Source organism: Platalea leucorodia, assembly GCF_965183815.1.
Source record: "Platalea leucorodia genome assembly, chromosome: 2".
NCBI classification, from domain to species: Eukaryota; Metazoa; Chordata; class Aves; order Pelecaniformes; family Threskiornithidae; genus Platalea; species Platalea leucorodia.
In genome coordinates, this window is record NC_138824.1 from 3,929,164 (window position 1) to 3,948,520 (window position 19,357).

At 45.5% G+C, this 19,357-nt stretch overlaps 1 protein-coding gene across 1 annotated transcript in view; it reads left to right on the plus strand.

Moving 5' to 3' along the window:
- The window catches only part of MYO7A (myosin VIIA), a gene marked incomplete at its 3' end in the record, with an annotated part of 64,204 nt that overhangs the window by 39,724 nt on the left and 5,123 nt on the right, over positions 1-19,357 (plus strand). Inside the window, exons 25-41 of the mRNA XM_082334162.1 lie at positions 780-907; positions 3,349-3,475; positions 7,102-7,221; positions 7,949-8,122; positions 9,361-9,588; positions 10,877-11,047; positions 12,044-12,161; positions 12,628-12,754; positions 12,860-13,029; positions 13,133-13,323; positions 14,098-14,222; positions 15,070-15,230; positions 15,703-15,853; positions 15,968-16,123; positions 16,547-16,652; positions 18,344-18,457; positions 19,046-19,133. Coding sequence (XP_082190288.1) covers positions 780-907; positions 3,349-3,475; positions 7,102-7,221; positions 7,949-8,122; positions 9,361-9,588; positions 10,877-11,047; positions 12,044-12,161; positions 12,628-12,754; positions 12,860-13,029; positions 13,133-13,323; positions 14,098-14,222; positions 15,070-15,230; positions 15,703-15,853; positions 15,968-16,123; positions 16,547-16,652; positions 18,344-18,457; positions 19,046-19,133 — 2,455 coding nt within the window. The remainder of the gene's footprint in view (positions 1-779; positions 908-3,348; positions 3,476-7,101; positions 7,222-7,948; positions 8,123-9,360; positions 9,589-10,876; positions 11,048-12,043; positions 12,162-12,627; positions 12,755-12,859; positions 13,030-13,132; positions 13,324-14,097; positions 14,223-15,069; positions 15,231-15,702; positions 15,854-15,967; positions 16,124-16,546; positions 16,653-18,343; positions 18,458-19,045; positions 19,134-19,357) is intronic.

The following is a 19,357-nucleotide window of genomic DNA, read 5'->3' on the forward strand; positions in this document are numbered from 1 at the left end:
TTTGGGTGAGGGGGATGAAAGCAATGCAAAGACGTGGATTCAGTCATCTTTTACACACTGCCTGGTCCACTTCCAGAGCAGGCACCATCTCACCTGGCTGTAGCTGCTTGAGAGAGTGAAGATTGCTCTCTAAGATAGTCACCCTCCTTCCCTTTAGGGTCAGTGGGGAGAAACAGGACCCAATCCAGCTTACACTAATGTGGATCTGAACGCACTCTAGAAATGCCTGTCTTTCTCCAGTGGCTCTAAATGGAGACTGGGTTGACTAGCTGAGACAGAGAGCTGGTAGGTGGAGGAATGCCATCCCTGTTTTCACAAACAGCACCATGCTTATGGGCTTTTGGCTGTATCATTAGCATGGGGAGCGGGTCCATTCCGTCAGTGTTTTAATAATTTTTTTTAATATAACTGAGTTAAAGGGACAGGCCTTCCTTGGCAATAGGCTGGGGTTATTCCAAAGTTCCTTGGTGGCCCTTTCCCGGCTGCAGGACCAGCTCAGAGCTGGGATGCAAGGATGCGATTGTAGAAACCCTGGGCAAAGACCAAGCAGGTGGGAGTGTGACTAGACAGGACCATTTTCAGCTTCACCCATATGTGATTAAAGCCAACAAAGTCACACCCTCCCATCGCTGATAAAGTGCTAGATTGAGGAACTTCTGAGACCCCTCCTGGCTGGTGGAGGAGTCCCCCTGGGGGAGCACCCCACATTTGGGATGGGGGGGGGGGGGGGGACACAGTAACTGGCTGTACTGAAAGAGAGCAATGTGTCTGGTTGGCAGGTGACAAAGAGACTTCACGATGGTGAGTCCACGCTCCAGGGTAATAGCATGCTCGAAGACCGACCCACCTCCAACCTGGAGAAGCTCCATTTCATTATTGGTAATGGCATCCTCAGGCCAGCCTTAAGGTTAGAAATCAAAACAAAGGCATAAACATGCCATTCTTTTAATTCCTTCTTCCTTGAGCTATTCTTGTCCAAATGATTTTGCTATTGTGTGCAGCTTTACAAAGCTCTCATCATATCATTTTTCTGGTTGTGTTGTATTATATAGGCTGGGCTGGATCATGTTCCTTACTGTCCATATCAGGCCTGATGGAAAGACCACGCAGAGGGACTCAAATGCTTCTGAAAGTGCTAGTGGCTACTGGATTGGTTTTTTAATGCTCACTCTTGTTGTTCACTACCCTTTGTTTTCTGTTTGACCATTTAGATCTCTTATTTGTGTGAATATTTTTAATGGTATACTAATGGAAAACTCAAACTCATTTCAGTTGCTAAATTAAGCATTCAAAAATTGGAAAGTGCCAAATTAAGGCCAACTGCACGTCTTTGGTTTAGCCCATTTGTGTGCGTGTGTGTTAAAATACAGTCCTTGTTTATGTAGTCTCACGATTTTTTCACTCACTCCTGCCTGCTCACTCCAGGAACAGGGTGGGCATCCTCATCTGATGGCCAGCTTCTCTAATTTTCATTTTATCCTCACAGTTCACCATTAAACCCTTAGCCTTACTTTTCTGCACAAAGTCTGCTCTGAAGGCAGACCTGGTAGTGTCCCCATGGGCTTTCCCATGGGGTTTGTCAGTGTAACAGGTTGGCTAACATTTTTATTGCCTCCCGACCTCCACCTCTGGTCCCTTTAGACCAGACATGACCACAGCCACAGACGCTTCGAGATATACCTGCTCTGACATGGACTTATCCACGGCCACAGACGCTTCGGGGTGTCCTGCTCCCACGTGGACTCATCCACAGGTCACAGTCCCTTCGACTCGAGTTCACGCTGGAGTTCCAGCCTGTCCAGTACAGCAGCACAGAAACAGCAGCCATGCCCTGGCCACCTGCCAGCCCAGGCACATGGCCATTGCTGTTCTCAAAATGTTCCCAGGCACAGCAGAGGAAGATGATCAGCAGTACAGCAGTACAGCAAGCAGCGAAAGCAAAAAGCAGCCACTAACGAGCGCTAGACTCTAATATACAGGAAGGGAAGCAAGCCCCATGGCGAGTGCAGAAGCTTGTCAGTTAATAGCTAAACAGCAATAATAGCTATAAATTCGATCTAGCACATTGCAATCAAACCTGTCATTATCTCTAACCCTTCGAGCCCCACATTGGGCACCAAAAAGACTGTCATGGTTTAACCCCAGCCAGCAACTAAGCACCATGCAGCTGCTTGCTCACTCCCCCACGGTGGGATGGGGGAGAGAATCAGAAGGGTAAAAGCGAGAAAACTCGTGGGCTGAGATAAAGACAGTTTAACAGGGAAAGCAAAAGCCACGCACGCAAGCAAAGGAGAACAAGGAATTCATTCACTACTTCCCATCGGCAGGCAGCTGTTCAGCCATCTCCAGGAAAGCAGGGCTCCATCACCCATAACAGTTACTTGGGAAGACAAATGTCATCACTCCAAACGTCCCCCCTTTCCTTCTTCTTCCCCCAGCTTTATATGCTGAACATGACATCATATGGTGTGGAATACCCCTTTGGTCAGTTGGGGTCAGCTGTCCTGGCTGTGTCCCCTCCCAACTTCTCATGCACCCCCAGCCTCCTCACTGGTGGGGTGGGGTGAGCAGCAGAAAAGGCCTTGACTCTGTGTGAGCACTGCTCAGCAATAACGAAAACATCCCTGTGTTATCAACACTGTTTCCAGCACAAATCCAAAACGTAGCCCCATACTAGCTACTATGAAGAAAATTAACTCTATCCCAGCCAAAAACAGCACAATGAGGAAGTACTGTTATCCTTCATTTTGCATGTAGAGAACTAAGGTTAAAGTCAAAAGTGGGCATTAAATCCCAAATTAAGGTACCTGGCAATGTACATGCCTGTTTGGATGTAAGAGCTGGACAAACCTTGACCTCCTCTGGAGCTGATAGTTCCCAACACTTCCACAAAGCAAATTCAGGTGTCTCAAGAGGAACAGCCAGCAAATGAAGACTCCCAGCTGATGGCACTCTGTGAAAGTTAGTTTAGGAGACTCTCTTGGTATTACTGGGAAATCTGGGAAGCCAGAATAGACTCCACCATCCAGAAGTGACATCGAGCTTCCTCGAACCTTGAGACTCCCTTTTATTCGCCTCCTTCTCAAAGCTGTGTCAGTCAGCTGTGGGAAATCCCAGCTGAAGCACAGGGAAGACTCAGCAGATGTTACAGGACTGGTGATGGATGGCATTTTAGAGACACTGCAACGATCGGGGTGCCCATCATTAGGGCAGCTAAATTAATATCCTTGTGATGCTAAAATGAACTTTTAACTATCAGTTGCATGCAGACAGGGTCTGCCTCTCTCTCGGTTCATGTTGAAAGCCACCGCCTTTTTAACTCTAATGCTTTTTTCATTCCTATTGCAGGGATGAAATCTATTGTCAAATCTGCAAACAGCTGACCCAGAACCCATCCAAAAGCAGCCACGCCAGGGGCTGGATCCTGATGTCCCTCTGTGTGGGATGTTTTGCTCCTTCTGAGAAGTTTGTGAAGGTAAATAGTAGGTGATATTTGTCTGATGAATTATCTGCCAATACATTTTCTTTTCCATCCATGGGACCAGCTTTTCTCTTAGGTTTCACAGTAGAGGGAATCCTGGTCTTTATCTTTGCCAGGAATGAAAATGACATAAAGTTCCTAAAAAAAGTGTGCGTGGTCCCAAGTTCAATGTCTAAAGTGGATCAGATGAGTCACTCCTGAGAAGCGACTCTCCTGTGACTCTAAAGGGAGCATAGACAACCAGTTCAGATGATGCCTCCTGCACTGTAGATGTGTGAAGATGTGATTAAGTGACTCCTGGCAGGAAAGCTGATTGTGGGAGGCTGCAAGTGGAATTTGCACACACAGAATAGCCCGCATTTCTCCCCTATTTCTCACATGCAAAGGTCTATGCATTCATTCAAGCATCTACTGGCTTGACAGTATGACCTCAGGCATGTACTCTAACAAAATTGGCAAGGAATAGTACTACACAGCTAACTATAAATATAAGTTAATATAAAAAATTGCACATAGAAAGGGAAGGGTTTAATTTACCTGGAAGTATGTTTGCATAGTTGCTCTCTGCATGCTACAACTTGCCCCACCATGTGTCATACTGAGAATATCCAACTCCAAACAGCCACACGAGAGATGACATGTAGTGTATCTTCAGAAGCACTGTGGATCAGCAGGGCTGAAGTCAGTGGGAGATGCTAAGTGGCTGACACTTTTGAAAATTAGGTTATTCTTAAGGATTTTCTTTTTTTCTGGGAAAAGTTTTGTTGCCTAGATTTGATCAGTCTGCCTTCCAAATGAGTTCCACACCTAGAGTCTGACTAACACCCACTGAACTGCTCAAGCTAATCCCATGCCGAAGAGTTTGGCTGGCTCAGGGCAAAGGGCTCAGCACTGTGTCTTTGCTTTGCCATGATATAAGACCTCCTTTGTCCCTCTCAGATCTTTGAATGTTGGAGCCTGGAACTGCTCCCAGGCCTGCTGGAGAGAAAGAGGTACCATTAATTTCCATAGCTATCAGATCAGGTACTGGGTCCTCAGCACTGAAAGAGCTGAAGCCAAGAATAGAAATCCCTCCTTCATCCCTAGGCCTTGCCAGTATGAAATCTAATAAAGCAGATAAATCACTGGCCAAGTGGCAGAAAATTAAATTATGTCTGGAAATGAAATCTGAGAAAGTATGCCACAGGAGGTTTTGTGGGTTTAAATCTTTAATAGTGGCAGATTATTTTAGGTGAGTGAAGCACTTCTCAGAAATAATTTATGGGTAGCTCTGGAGACTCAGACATAGAATCATGGAATAGTTTGGGTTGGAAGGGACCTTTAAAGGTCACCTAGTCCAACCCCCTGCAATGAGCAGGGACATCTTCCACTAGCTCAGGTTGCTCAGAACCCCATCCAACCTGACCTTGAATGTTTCCAGGGATGGGGCATCTACCACCTCTCTGGGCAACCTGGGCCAGGGTTTCACATGTACCTCTGCCCAAAGTTGTGGTCCATGCTGAAATACATGGCAATATTCCCAACAGCTTCGGAGAGGTTTTATACTAATAATTCTGCCCTTATTCATCACCCTTTTGCACCTTGGGCTGTTGGAGATGATAGGCAGCCTGTGGTGACTGAAGCTCCTTGAGCATGAGTGCAAACAACGCTTGCAGCAGCCCACGCTGTGGTTACCTTTCAAGGCCCCAGTCTTGCAAGCAGCAACACATACGCAGTGACTTGGACAATGTCTCGGAGCTCCTCTGAAGCCACTGTAGTTATCCATGGGGACATCACTGACGCCTTCTAGCTTAAAATGTTATGTTTTGAGGTAAAGCATTCTCATGATGAAGTGTTAATTCTGCCCCCGAACCACATACGCTCCCATCCAGACTCACTTTTTTGTTTTGTGAAAAGCAGAGGAATATTCAAAGTTTGTTGAAGTTCAGTGAACTTTTCTGTTTCGAAGCTACGTTAACCCAGGCCACCTCGTCCAGTCTGTTCTGGGCTGGGAGACGAACTCCATGTCAGTGCCAGACCTTACTCTCAGAGTCTTAATCTAGTAGCACCATGTTTTCAGGAGTTAGTAGTCAGCCGAAATCTGATTTACTATGAGTTCACTGACTACTGCTTTAACCATGCAATAGCTACCATTGAATGTATGATAGCCACACGTTGGCTGTCAGCCAGTTAGCTAGATGACTTCTTCAACTGATGCCCTAACTTCTCATTTAGCATTAATTATCCACCATTTTAATAAAAGGAAAAGCGTATAAGGGTAAATATCTCTTAGCATTTCTTTCCTATACTCTTCCATGCAGTGAATGCTGTATCAGACTCCTGGTTACTTTTCTCCTGAAACCTCTAGGCTCCAACTTTAATAGCAGCAATATTATGGAAAAAAGATGAGGAATTTCAGGAAACTGTTGTGCCTGGAAGTTGTTCCACAGCCTTCAAATGTGTCAATTAGAACTGAACATTTTGAGAAGGATTTAGCTGATAAAGAGGCAGTCTTCAATATGTTTTCCGGCTCCCAAACATGAAGGTCACGCTTTAGATCCCATTAGACACCTTTATCGCATCATGTGCTAAGCATTGGTCAAGACACATTAGCAGTCCTGTTCTTTGTACCTTTCTTTCAACTAATAACGGATTTTGGTGGGAAGGTTCAGCCACAAGGAAGGAGACATACAAAAAATATGTAATTACATACTGCATTATTAACAGCATAATTAAGACTACACTTTTACACAGCATCAGCTGCTTGCAATCATTTGCAACAGCTCCCATCCATGTAACCTAGCTGTATTACCTACTTATTTCAGAGTATCTCTATGGGTTACGATTGACAGAGATGATATCTGTCTCTCTACCCATGTTATTTATGGACTGACAGTGTTATAGAGCAGTCTGTGTTACTGAAGGACCAACAATGTGTTATCGTTCAGAGAACTCTTTATCTATCTATAAAGTCTCTCTGAAAAATATGATTTACAGAACTATTAGTCTTAGCTACCTTTTTGGCCAAGATATTTACGTAACATTTTTAAGTGTGTTATCTTTCATATTGTGGAAGTCACTGGATTTAATTTTCTCTACAATAATGTGGTTGTATTTTTAACATACGGTGAAGTGCCAAATTCTGGTTTAGGATCTTCTAAAATGCAATTTAAAATCTGACTAAAGAAACATCTGTTTAATGTAGTTGTGAAAGATCTTTTGTATGGCAGCTAAGTGTTACAATTCCCCTGAATCATTACTTATACGTCTTTTTCATTCACTCCCATCTTTTTGGCCAACACTCAATAACATTTTATAATACGTCTTTAAAATACAGAGATAGAAATCAGTGGCAGGAACAGAAAAGCTGCTGCGCTGGCTTCGATCAAAGGTCTGTCTAGGCTGGTATCTTATCTCCACCGAGGCCAGAAATGCACAGTGTAAGAACAAGGCAAGGGTGCAGACTGTCCTACTCTCTCTCAGCTTTCAGCAATGTGATGTAGGAACATCCTGAGCCTGAGTAGTATCACTGTCGTTACTCCCAGAGGGCTTTTCTCCAGTAAAACATTGCTTTTTAACCTTTGCAAATGCTTGGCCTCTAGAGGCGATGGTCTAACCAATGTGCTCCCTGCTGCCAACAGTATTTAAGGAACTTTATCAACGGAGGCCCCCCGGGTTATGCTCCCTATTGTGAAGAGAGGCTGAGGCGGACGTTTGCCAATGGGACAAGGACACAGCCACCCAGCTGGCTGGAACTGCAGGTATGAGCCCCTCCATCCCCTCCCCAGGCAGCTGGGGCTCAGGGTTTGAGCCTTTCACTATCCCAGGAACCACATCTCTGACAGGACAGAAAGTAACGCGACAAAATGCCCGTTTATCTCAAGAACTTTCATGTGTTTCATTGCACTCCCTGTGCATCCTGGCTTTGCTTCAGAGTATGGTGAAGATCAATCCCTTTGGCTACATCAATACTTGTAAATTAAATGTGCTCGAGAGTGCTCGAGAGCACATTGAGGCCAGCTGGCACGGACCAAGCCCCCATGTATGCTAGGAAACTGTCTTCCGGATGAAGGTGGCTGCAGGCAAAATGCCTGCTGAGAACGGTCCCTGGGACTTGTTCGGGGATAGACATAGCTGGAACAGGCACAGTTTGTGCAATAATTGCTCATTTTCTATGCTCATTTACTAGCATAGACAGCTGTGCTCCAGTGCCCAGGAGCATTCCCAGGCACACTTGGATTTACTGGATTAGGCACTTTGATGACTGTATGTATTAAATAAAAAATCTGGGACTTCCAGGTGCTTCCAGTGGCTGACTGTACATTATCCTGTTGAGAAGTATATTATGGTAATATTAAAAAGCAGCCGGTCAGTGGAATCAGGAATTAGAAAATGGTTACCACAGTTGGGTGGAAGACTATGTAGGTAAATAGTCTCGATGGGATTGAAACACACATGCCTTTATAAAGTTTGACTTTAATCCACTAGGCAACCAAATCCAAGAAACCGATTATGCTGCCTGTCACATTTATGGATGGGACAACAAAAACCCTATTGACCGACTCTGCAACAACAGCTAAAGAGCTCTGTAATTCTTTGGCCGACAAAATCAGCCTGAAGGACCGATTTGGCTTTTCGCTTTACATTGCACTTTTTGACAAGGTATGTCTTAAATTATGTTCCTGACTAGCACTATAAAAGAAGAGGGAGGTTCTCCTTGCTGTCACATACCTTCCAGAGGGCAGAAGGACCCTGTGCTCTGAGTAAACAACCAGCTTCAAGGCCAGGAAGGGTCATTTTTACAGTGCAGGTGCCAGCATGATTTTCATATAAAGAGTAGTCAAACATTGGAGCGGGGTTGCAGAGACACTATGAAATCTCCTTCCTTGGAGATATTCAGAATTTAACAGCAGAAGGCACAGAAAACACAACCTGATCAAAGATGGATCTGGTCTGACCAGTGGGCTCAACCAGAAACCTCCAAAGTGCCTTTCCACCTACATTATTCTGTGATGCTATGCTCTTACTCTCAGTCAAGACACTTTGAGCTGAATTTCCAGTAAAAAAAAACAGCCTGGGTTTTTACGCAAGGGAGCGACTACATTTAATTAGAAAGCTGATGGTTGAAATTAAGCTTCCAAAATGAGCTAAAATCTGAACTGCCATACCTGCATTGGCATTTAACCTGATTTATTTAACCTAAAAATGTACCTTTTTTCAGAAATTCCATAAAAATAAAGGTAAGCGTAAATGAGAAGAGAAAATAGGGTAAAACTTCATCAGGTGAGACAACAGCTGCAAGCCAATGAAACAGAATTATTCCTACAGCTGCTGTGTAAGAAGATGAAGTATGTTCTCACCTCTGCACGTGGCAACCTCTGCCTGAGGGTGGAGAAAAAAATGGTTTATACTCTGTCTTCTTGCTCTTTTTTGAGGAGACATTCGTACAGGGATGTTCACTCTGAGGACACATAGTGCTTTAGGGCCTTGAGCCAGACCGCAGTGAGAAGACAGAGGTGATACATCTTCTGTAACAGGACAGGCTGTTTATTCTGGGTTTGTCTGATGCTTAGCATGGTTGGATCCAAGTCCATGACTTTGAAACAGGACGTTTCAAAGCACAGTATGAATACACAATACTTTATAATGGGACCGTTGGCTTTGCTAATTCACATTGGTGCCCCCTTTTCATTCTGGATGGGAAACTGGGGCTCAAAATAAAATAGCTCACCCAGCTATGCTGCAGACCTATTCAATCTTGGCTGGCTAGTAGAGATAGATACTTTGATTTATTTTGATTAGAAAGGAAGTCTGGATGAGCGACTCAGAGATAGATATCTCTACCTGGAGAGGTCAGCATTTAGTCAGGTGAATGCCACATTTGTCTCTGCCTTGACTAGGTCTCCTCACTGGGGAGCGGCAATGACCATGTGATGGATGCTGTGTCTCAGTGCGAGCAGTACGCCAAAGAGCAGGGAGCACAGGAGCGCAACGCGCCGTGGCGGCTCTTCTTCAGGAAGGAGATCTTCACTCCTTGGCACAACCCAAGCGAGGACAATGTGGCCACCAATCTCATTTACCAACAGATCGTGCGAGGGGTGAAGTTTGGGGAGTACCGGTGCGACAAGGTAAGTGTCCTCAGCAACTACTGGTCTCACCAGGTTTCATCAAAGGGGATGAGAAATCTTCCTGAACACCTGCTAGCCTGGGGATTATGGTGTTCACTTCGGAAACAGGAGCTACAGGAATCTGATCCTCTTGGCTGGGGAGAGACCAGCCACTCCCATGTGCTGCATGAACACTCTCTCCTGGTGGATGTTGGATGTGAGAGTGAACAGCCCCTTCATCCATCAGCCTCAGTTTGGAGGGCCACAAGCACACTGTAACTAGATCACCGGATCAGGAGTATACAGCAGGATCCTGTTTGGTGAATCCTGCTGAGCCTTAAACATGAAAGATGCTTTTCAGGGTACCCAGACCTCTGCCATGCAATACAAACCCAATAATGCTGCCGTATGCTGAAGGCACATTGGCAGCAGAAACCGATGCCTCTGGAGTCTCTGTGAGCTTACAGAATTATTCCAGTGCCATTGAGATGAGCATCTCAAGAGACAGCAAAATCTCTGACAATGTCCATCACATTTTGTTTTGCTTGTGTTTAAAATCATCCAGGTGTCAAACTGAAGATATCTCTCTTCCCCAACACCTAATCATTTTCCTGTTGTTCAGTAGAGTCCATTCACCTTGGAAACTAAATCATCTTTTTCCATCTGTATTGCATTAACTGCAGCTCTTTTATCCTATCATCAGAAGTCCTGCCCTTTCTTCCTCCCCTTCTCTTGCTCCTGGTCTCCTTGTGCTATTATCATCTCAGTAGGTCTATTATTTCACCCCAAAGCACTTGGAATGTAGCTGCACCAAAGGACATTTTACAGTTTTGTGTTATGCACAGGTGCTTCAGTTGCTGGGCTTCTCAAGTATGAGAAATGATGGATACATGCAGTTTTCAGTCATTAAACTCTGTCTACCATAGCAAAACCACCCACTGCTGGCTGCAGGCAACAGAAGCAGACTGAACTGCAAGCAAAGGCTGTGACAAACATGTTTTTACAGTTGGACTCAATGATCTTAAAGGTCTTTTCCAACCTAAATGATTCTGTGTTCACACACAGTACAAGGTTGCATGATGCTGGTCACTGAACATGTTAAGGCTTAATCATAGCTTTTAGTGGTCAATCTCCTGAACTTTAGATGTGCAAAAAGCACTGGTGAAGTTCTGCTGAAAGGAAGCATCCCCACACCAATCTGAAGCAGCAGCACATCCAGCCTCCAGAAAGAGCTCCTTGAGTGATGGAGGATGGATGTTGAGGTGATGGCCTGGTAACAGCATTAACTTGGCTTGTTTGGCTCCCACAGGAAGAAGATCTGGCAGAACTGGCTTCCCAGCAGTACTATGTGGATTACGGGTCAGAGATGGTACTGGAAAGGCTGCTGAATCTAATTCCATCCTACATCCCAGACAGAGAGATCACAGCTTCGAAAACAGTGGAAAAATGGGCTCAGCTCATTATAGCTGCACATAAAAAGGTGAGGACAGTAGATCATCTGGCAAAAAACAAGGTATGCTTCAGCAGCTTTGTGTTCCTTTTAAACATACATCAGACATCATAGCTCAGCTCTTAGCCTGGCCTGAAGCTAAATCAAAGAGAAAGGGCAGGTTTTGTACTAGCCATATTCGGCTTTACCACTGGTTTTGAGGCAAGACCTGACAGAAGAAGACAACCTGCAGAGACTCACTATGAGAAGCAAAATGCCACCTCTGGGGTCTCGTTCCTGGTACACAGGATTGTGGTGTTATTGGTTGTATTACAGTGGTGGTTCATGTCTCCAGGCAATGTCAGGACCTTATTGTGCCAGGCATTGTATAAAACCTCCCTGACTTCCATAAAAACATTTGTGACACCCTCCCACAGCAACACCTTCCATAACTCATTACCATAACTCATCCAGGCATGAGAATTGACATTCATATCACAGCAGGAGCCAGCTTCAAATTAAGACCCCTAAAATGTAAGCATCTCCATATGTGTTAGGAGTCTCACCTCCGATTACCATCAATAGAGACGCAGGGATGCAATTCAGTTAAATCTTGCAGGTCCTCCATCAGCCTGTCGGCTACGTACAGAAGTCTCAGGTATCTGAAGATGTCCTAAATGAAGCCAGATGTCTGTGCTTAAGGGCTGTTGACTGTCTGTTTCCAGCTAAAGGACTGTCAAACTGAAAGGTAGACACCTACCTTAGGGAAACCCAAAGTTAGCTGAGATGAATCCCGCCCAGACTGGTCAGTCTAGATGCTTGCCCAGCCTTCTCAGAATTGAATTGTTCCCTGAAGTGGGAACCAAAATTTTGCCAGGACTTTGTCCAACCTATCACTTGTTCCTGTAGAACTTTGGCCCTTAGCCTCATTGAGACCTAAATATCAGTTCTAAGATCTTCAGCTGACATGAATTGGTTTTCTTTGCTCTCTTCTTGGCTATAACTGGCTTTGTGCTTCATGTTGGTTGTAATTTGCTTTGCCTGTAGGGAATTTATACTCAGAAGAGGGCAGACCCCAAAAAAGTCAAGGAAGAGGTAGTGGATTTTGCACGTTTCAAGTGGCCTTTGCTGTTTTCTCGTTTTTATGAAGCCTTCAAATTCTCAGGTGAGTCAGTAGAGCACATCCCCAGAGCACAGGATGCTCCAAAGCAACAGGAAGGAGAGATAGGGACTCCACAGACAAAAAGACTCAATGGACCATCCAGCTGGTCTTTTTTAGATACGTTATTTTTTGGTGCATCCTGATTATCAATGGCTTAATGGCTTTGTGGTTGAGTCTCCAACCCTGGAGGTATTTAAAAGAAGGGTAGACATGGTGCTTAGGGACATGGTTTAGTTGTGGACTTGGCAGTTCTGGGTTAACAGTTGGACTCGATGATCTTAAGGGTCTTTTCCAACCTTAATGATTCTATGATTCTATGGTTCTATGATTTAAGCTATGAGTCTGCCACTATTCGTCTTACTAAAAATAACACTGAGTTTTTTGGTCATTGCATCCTCCTTGAAATGCACAAATTTTCTATGTCCTAAGACCCTTCTTGAACTGATTGTATGTCTTGTCATCAATCCAGGGCCAAGCCTACCTAAAAATGATGTGATTGTAGCTGTCAACTGGACAGGGGTGTACTTTGTGGATGAACAGGAGCAGGTTCTCTTAGAGCTCTCTTTCCCAGAGGTCACAGCTGTGTCAAGCAGCAGGTAAGACTTAGCTCGTGATGTCACCCTAAAACAGTCTTTTTCCAGGCTTTGCCTCTTGATGGCATTATCTTTTCTGTTTATGTCTCCTATAAAAATATATCCCAGAGGGGGAAAGCTGCAAGGGCAGAGTTTCACCTTGGCCACCATCAAAGGCGATGAATACACTTTCACCTCCAACAATGCAGAGGATATCAGGGACCTGGTGGTGACCTTCCTTGAAGGACTAAGGAAAAGATCCAAGTACGTGGTCACTCTCCAAGATAACCCAAACCCTGGTAAGTAAGTGGCCCAGCCCAGTGGCAAACATAAAGGTAGATTAATTACTCCAAAGGGATTTGGAAAAAAATAAAATCAAACTAATGGTTGTTCTTCTTGCAGTGGGAGAAGAATCTGGGTTCCTCAGCTTCCTCAAAGGAGACCTCATAGTTCTGGACCAGGACACGGGAGAACATGTGATGAACTCGGGGTGGGCTAATGGGTTCAATGAACGGACCAAGCAGAGAGGGGATTTCCCAACTGATTCCGTCTACGTCTTGCCTACAGTCACCATGCCTCCACTGGAGATCGTGGTAAGTTGTCTTACAGAATGGCACAACCTGCTACAAAGCCCAAGGAGGTCAAAGCCTTTCTGAAGAGCTTAGATCTGGCCAGAGTCTCCCTGACAATAAGGTGGATGTCAGAGTGGCTGAGAGGTGTGCCAGGGGAGGCTGAGGTTAGACATTAGGAAAATCTTCTTCACCGAAAGGGTGGTCAAGCATTGGAACAGGCTGCCCAGGAAAGTGGTTGAGTATCCATCCCTGGAGGTATTTAAAGAATGGATAGATATGGTGCTCGAGGACATGGTATAGATGGACTTGGCAGTGTTAGGTTAACGGCTGGACTCGATGATCTTAAGGGTCTTTTCTAACCTTGACGATTCTATGATTCTATGATTCTAAGTTGTCCAAGGCAGAAGTGGTCTCTGCCTTTTCTCTGGTCTTTGAACACCACAAGCTTGTGACTTGGAATATCCATGAACCCTGCTACATCTCTCTAGCTGGCCTGATTACTTGTAGGTGTATTTGGGGTTGGTGGGCACATTCACATACGGAGCTGTAGGACCGAAAGCACATTATCTTCATTAGGAAATGATCCACACTGTGGAAACATTTGTTATCCTTGCATTAGTGACTGAGAATGGCACAGAGAAATGACAACTGCACAGTTCTTACTGACTATTAACTGGAATTAATGGGTTATTCTTACTCACTGTTCTTTTCATTTTGTATCTGCTTCCTCTCTCTGAATAAATCATACATATTATATCAAATATATCGGGTGACAGAGACGTTTTCATCCCACAGGCACTGGTCACGATGACCCCTGACCAACGACAAGATGTTATCAGAACGTCTCAGCTGGCAATTTCAGACAGTGAAGAGAGGGTGAAGCCATACACCTTGGAGGAATTTTCCTATGATTATTTTAGGTGATTTTTTTAAACCATCTTCAAAAGTTATAGGAGTAAGAATACATCTCCAGGTAGCTTCAGAATCAGGAATTTTTTGGCTACTGGAAAAGACTCTAAATGTCCCTTTGTGTGACTTTGTACAACTGCAAACTCCAGTTTAGGTCATGGCATTTGAGCTGCAGGTTTTCCACAGACAAGGTTTTATGAAGGATTTCTTCAGGTTGGCTCAGCATATGTGTAACAACATGAAATTCAGTATTATGTTGGAGGCTGTGCTTAGTGGTCTGATATTCCTTTTCTATGACCCCACACACAGCTTCACACCATATAGGCAGCAGCTTAATTAAGTGTGGGCATTTTCATCTCAGCTCCAAATATTTAAATGTGCACCACTGCTGACCAGACTGATCCCAAAACTCTCACTCCTGTTCAGATGGGCTGGCAATCCAAACAGGCAGACCAGCTCCTCTGGGATGTCTTCACGCTGGTAGGCTTGTTCTGCTAGGCATTATTCTTTCAGCATTGCTGCCCTGACCATCCATTGCCATCATCCTTCCTCTTGTGTTTTTTTTAGGGTAGAGAAAGTTGGTTTGGTGTCAGTACTTGGGTAGGGTCCATAAGGGACTTTTCTGAGCCCTAGGAAAGTACAAATGGTTATCTTTGGGGAGAACTGGAGCTGGATACTTGCTGAACTGTGAATTTCCATTTGGTGTAGGAGTTCGTTGGCCACATGTGTGGTGTGGCCACACAAGGTGTGGCCACACAAGGTGCTGTGAACAACCTTCCCAGGTGAAACATTGTCTGCAGCTGTCCCTTTTATCTTTGTAACCTTTCCACCTTTCCTTTTGCTTTGCCTTTCCACCAGGCCACCTCCCAAGCACACCCTGAGCCGGGTGATGATCACCAAGAGCCGTGGGAAGGACAAGCTGTGGTGTTACACCCGTGAACCCATCAAACAGCCGTTGCTGAAGAAGATCCTGGGCAGCGAGGAGCTGTCCCAAGAAGCCTGCATGGCCTTCATTGATATCCTTTCATCGTCTGGGGAAGCCCTTTTCCTTTTGCTGTGTCATACATGTTAATTCAGAAAACTGTGGCCTGTTGTCCTGCCGAATAGTTGCAATATGACATGATGGTGAAGGCTATCATTTGGTTTATGTCACTGAAGTTTGACTGGTGTCTGACACCAGCTAAAAATCTGATCTTTTACAGCGGTGCCTGTATGTGTGATCATGTAACACACGATCACACGCAGCTTTCTTAGGTCTACGCATCCTGACCCCAAAGCAATTCTTTCAACCTGAGATGATGCATTATAAAAGAAGTGAGCTCACTGGATATCTCCTAAATCAATTTAAAGCCTTTACCATACACTCTGCCCACTTCACCAAATTGCAGCCACTTCTGTAGTGACATGTAGGATGTCTTTAATCACATCATCAACAGAAGGGCTTCTCCAAACATCCCGGTTAGCTGATCCTTGACTCCTGCCTCCCACCAGTGCTGAAGTATATGGGTGACTACCCATCCAAAAGGACTCGCTCAGTCAATGAGCTGACAGACCAAATATTTGAAGGTGCCTTGAAAGCCGAACCCCTGAAGGATGAAATCTACTGCCAGACCCTCAAGCAGCTCACAGACAACCACATCAAGTGAGAATCATTCATTCTCCTTGGCCCAAATGCACTAGCCTGTGTTGGGCAAAGCAGATCTGACGTGTCCATGCCGTGAGTGATTTTTTTCCTCTTGGGCCTCTGCTTGTGTAGGTACAGTGAAGAGAAAGGCTGGGAGCTGTTGTGGTTGTGTACAGGCCTTTTCCCTCCAAGTAACATCCTCCTGCCCCATGTCCAGAGGTTCCTGCAGTCCCGGAAACATCACCCCTTGGCGGCAGACTGCATCCAGAGACTCCAGAAGGCCCTGAGGTATGGCACCAAAAGACCTCCTAGTCCTGGCCATGCCACAGCATCCAAATATGCATGAAAAAATACAAGTAGGAGATATTAGGGTGGTTGAGGGGACAGTGAAAGCTCACAGCTTCTCTCTGCATTCAACCAAGCTGAACGAAAGGGACATCACGTGGAAAATATCACTGGTAAACTGTCTGGGGAAAAATAGAGATTAATTAACTCAACTTTGTCCTGTCAGCTCCATTTAAGTCACCTACAACCTAAGCAAATACACATTGCCCATTACAATTTTTCTTTTTTCTTTTTAGGGGGTGAGGGGGAACCTAATATTAAGAAAGTAGCCGAAGTTACTCATAAAAGAATATGTATAAAAATGGAAGATTTAAACGAAGGAGTCTTGCTTTGATGCTGTGGCACTTGCCACCTCCTCTCTTGCAGGAATGGATCCAGGAAGTACCCGCCTCATCTGGTAGAAGTGGAAGCCATTCAACACAAAACCACCCAAATTTTCCACAAGGTTTACTTCCCTGATGACACCGATGAGGTAAACAGGGGAGAAGGAAATTCTTTTCTGTCAGGATGGATGTCAATTTTCTTATGAAAATCTCAGAAGAGGCTAACATTGGTTCTGATTCAGAAAAACTCAGAGCCTTCTGCGAAGGCTCTGGACAAGAGCAGTGTAAGGAAAACCCATCCTTATCTACCCCAACCAGCTCAGGGGTTTGATTTACTGCAATTCACTTTTTTCAAGACATGGGTGCTGTGCTGGTATTCACTGAAGGCTTTATCGTATAACACCAGAAAGAAGGAAACCGGGTGGGTTCATCTCCATTCACTTTCCGTGGCTCACAAGCCTTGGATATCAGCTATTTGCAGCCTAGACTGACAGACATTGTCCACCCTACTATCCCCAGCAGGGTACCGTGATGGGGCTCCGTGGGGACTGGGCAGGCTATGGCAGCACTAGCAAGTAGGTAACTGAAATTATACCTTCTGACCTGAGATGACACAGAAATCATACCTGCACTCAAGAACCTCTAATTAAGCATCTTATGTGCTAATAAAGCAGCTAGTTATATTGATGCCAGAGCAGATATGCATGTCCTTGCAGATCCTGCTGTCTCATGCTACTGATTAGACTTCCTGTGAGGCTCACATCCCTCTCGTCCCTCATGCCCTTGGGCACAACTAAATTCCTGGATTTCCAAGTGGGTTTATGTGTAAAGCAGTGCACATCCATGGAAGGAAAAGGATGATTCCTCTCCTGCAGCTGTATGTGCCCTTGTTTATCTGTAATGGAGAGTTGGGACAACTGCTGGGATTTCTCATCACTTTGAGTATCTTTTCTATGCCACCAGCAAGAAGTGTGACACTGCTTTACACACATGCATCCGTGTGAGAGCCAGGAGAAGGAGGCAGTGGGGACTTCTGCACTTGGATGGGTCTGCTGTGATCCTTTTGGCCATGGCAGTCCCACAGGTAGACTGGCAGAGGAGCATCACCCCGGTACAACATGCATCTGCACCAAAGGGCTGCTGAACACCAGCAGCACTGAGCTCCAGGCCAGTCTCTTGTGGAATATGGAATATGGGTCCTGGTGGTTTGTTGGTTCAGGCTAACACAGTCATGCATGTGGTGGTCAGAAGCTTAAATTCCTTAGACTGCTATGAACTGAATCTCTTTAAGTGAGCAGAGCAAAACTGAGGTGAGGTAAATGCCGAGCACAGCTCAAAAGGCAAAATAGGGGCTGGGACCTGCATGCAAGTGGGACAGTCCTTTAGATATCCCATTGACACGTAAAGCAGGAGTCATCTCTCCTCTCTTCAGCTATCCACAAGTCAGGCATTTGGTCTAAGCCAGGCATCTGACTTCCCCATCATCAATGGAGTGACAGCTGGGACAAATCACCCTGGAGGTATATATCTCCTTCTAGACAAATAGCTCTGAGACCGAACTGTTGATCAGAAAAATCTCTTGCATTGCCGGGGAGCCCTGGATAAGCCAGCACAGGATATAGGTAGAGCATCACAAAGCATAACAGTACAGCAGTAGCACGGCTGAGCTTCTGCAAATGTCTCTTCCCATGCCCAGAGCCACAATCCACAATGTCACTGATTTCGTTGGTGGTGGGCACCTAAATCCCTTCATGTGTCTGAGCCTAGAGTTCCTCAAAGAGAGCATAAAGTGGAAATTAACCTTGAGGTAGCAGTGGTGAGGATCTTCCTTTCTTTGTAGGCATTTGAGGTGGAGTCCAGCACGAAAGCCAAGGACTTCTGCCAGAACATCTCCAACAGGCTGCTCCTAAAGTCCTCTGAGGGCTTCAGCCTCTTTGTCAAAATCTCCGACAAGGTGAGTGACTCACCCAGAGGCTGGGGTAGCCCCGAGGCACTCGGGATGACCCACTTGCCAGTGGCTACACATTGGTGGAGCCAGAACTATCTGTACCCTCACAGGTGAGATGCATTTCTCTGCAAGCAGTGTGGTGTTTCTAAGTCAGATCCAGCCTGCTGCGGGTGAGATCTGCAGTCCCACAGCCCTGACTTAGAGCAATCATCCCAAAGGGCTTAAAACACAGGCAGGCAAAGCTCTCCTAGCCTGTTGCCGAGTCAGGTTTCTAAGAAAACACTATGTAAGAAAAACGTGCAGCTTAGAGCTGCCTCAGGCAACTGGGAGAAATCTATGGAGATAGTCATCATGAAGGGAAGTTAATTGCTCTGGTGAAACAGGAAGCTGCACTAAGGAATAATGGGTGAAATTAGAGACAGAGCCTGCAGCAAGGTGCTGGCAGTGGCCTTCTCACGTCAGCAGTTCGTAACACATCAGTGTAACCGGGACAAAGCAGTGAGCAACAACTAGGGGAGATGGGGCAATGGCCGACCCTGCCTGTGGCCTCCTACCACTTGCTCAGCCTTTGTAAGCACATGCTGTGTCCCCCAGGTAATCAGTGTGCCCGAGGGAGATTTCTTCTTTGACTTTGTGAGACACCTGACAGACTGGATCAAGAAAGCAAGACCGGCAAAAGATGGTAACAGTGACTTTTCTCCATTGTGGTTCACACAGAGCTCTCCTAGAGCTCTCCAGCCCTTTCAAACAAGATTGACCACACAGTGTGTCCCATCTGTTGGGCTACACTGCTGTGGTTGTGCTGTCTGCACCAGCCCTGGGGACAGCACCTGGGAGATGACCTGTCCAGGAGCAGCAGGACCTCTGCTCCAGGGCTAGACCTGGCCCCTATGAGGAGCACCTGCT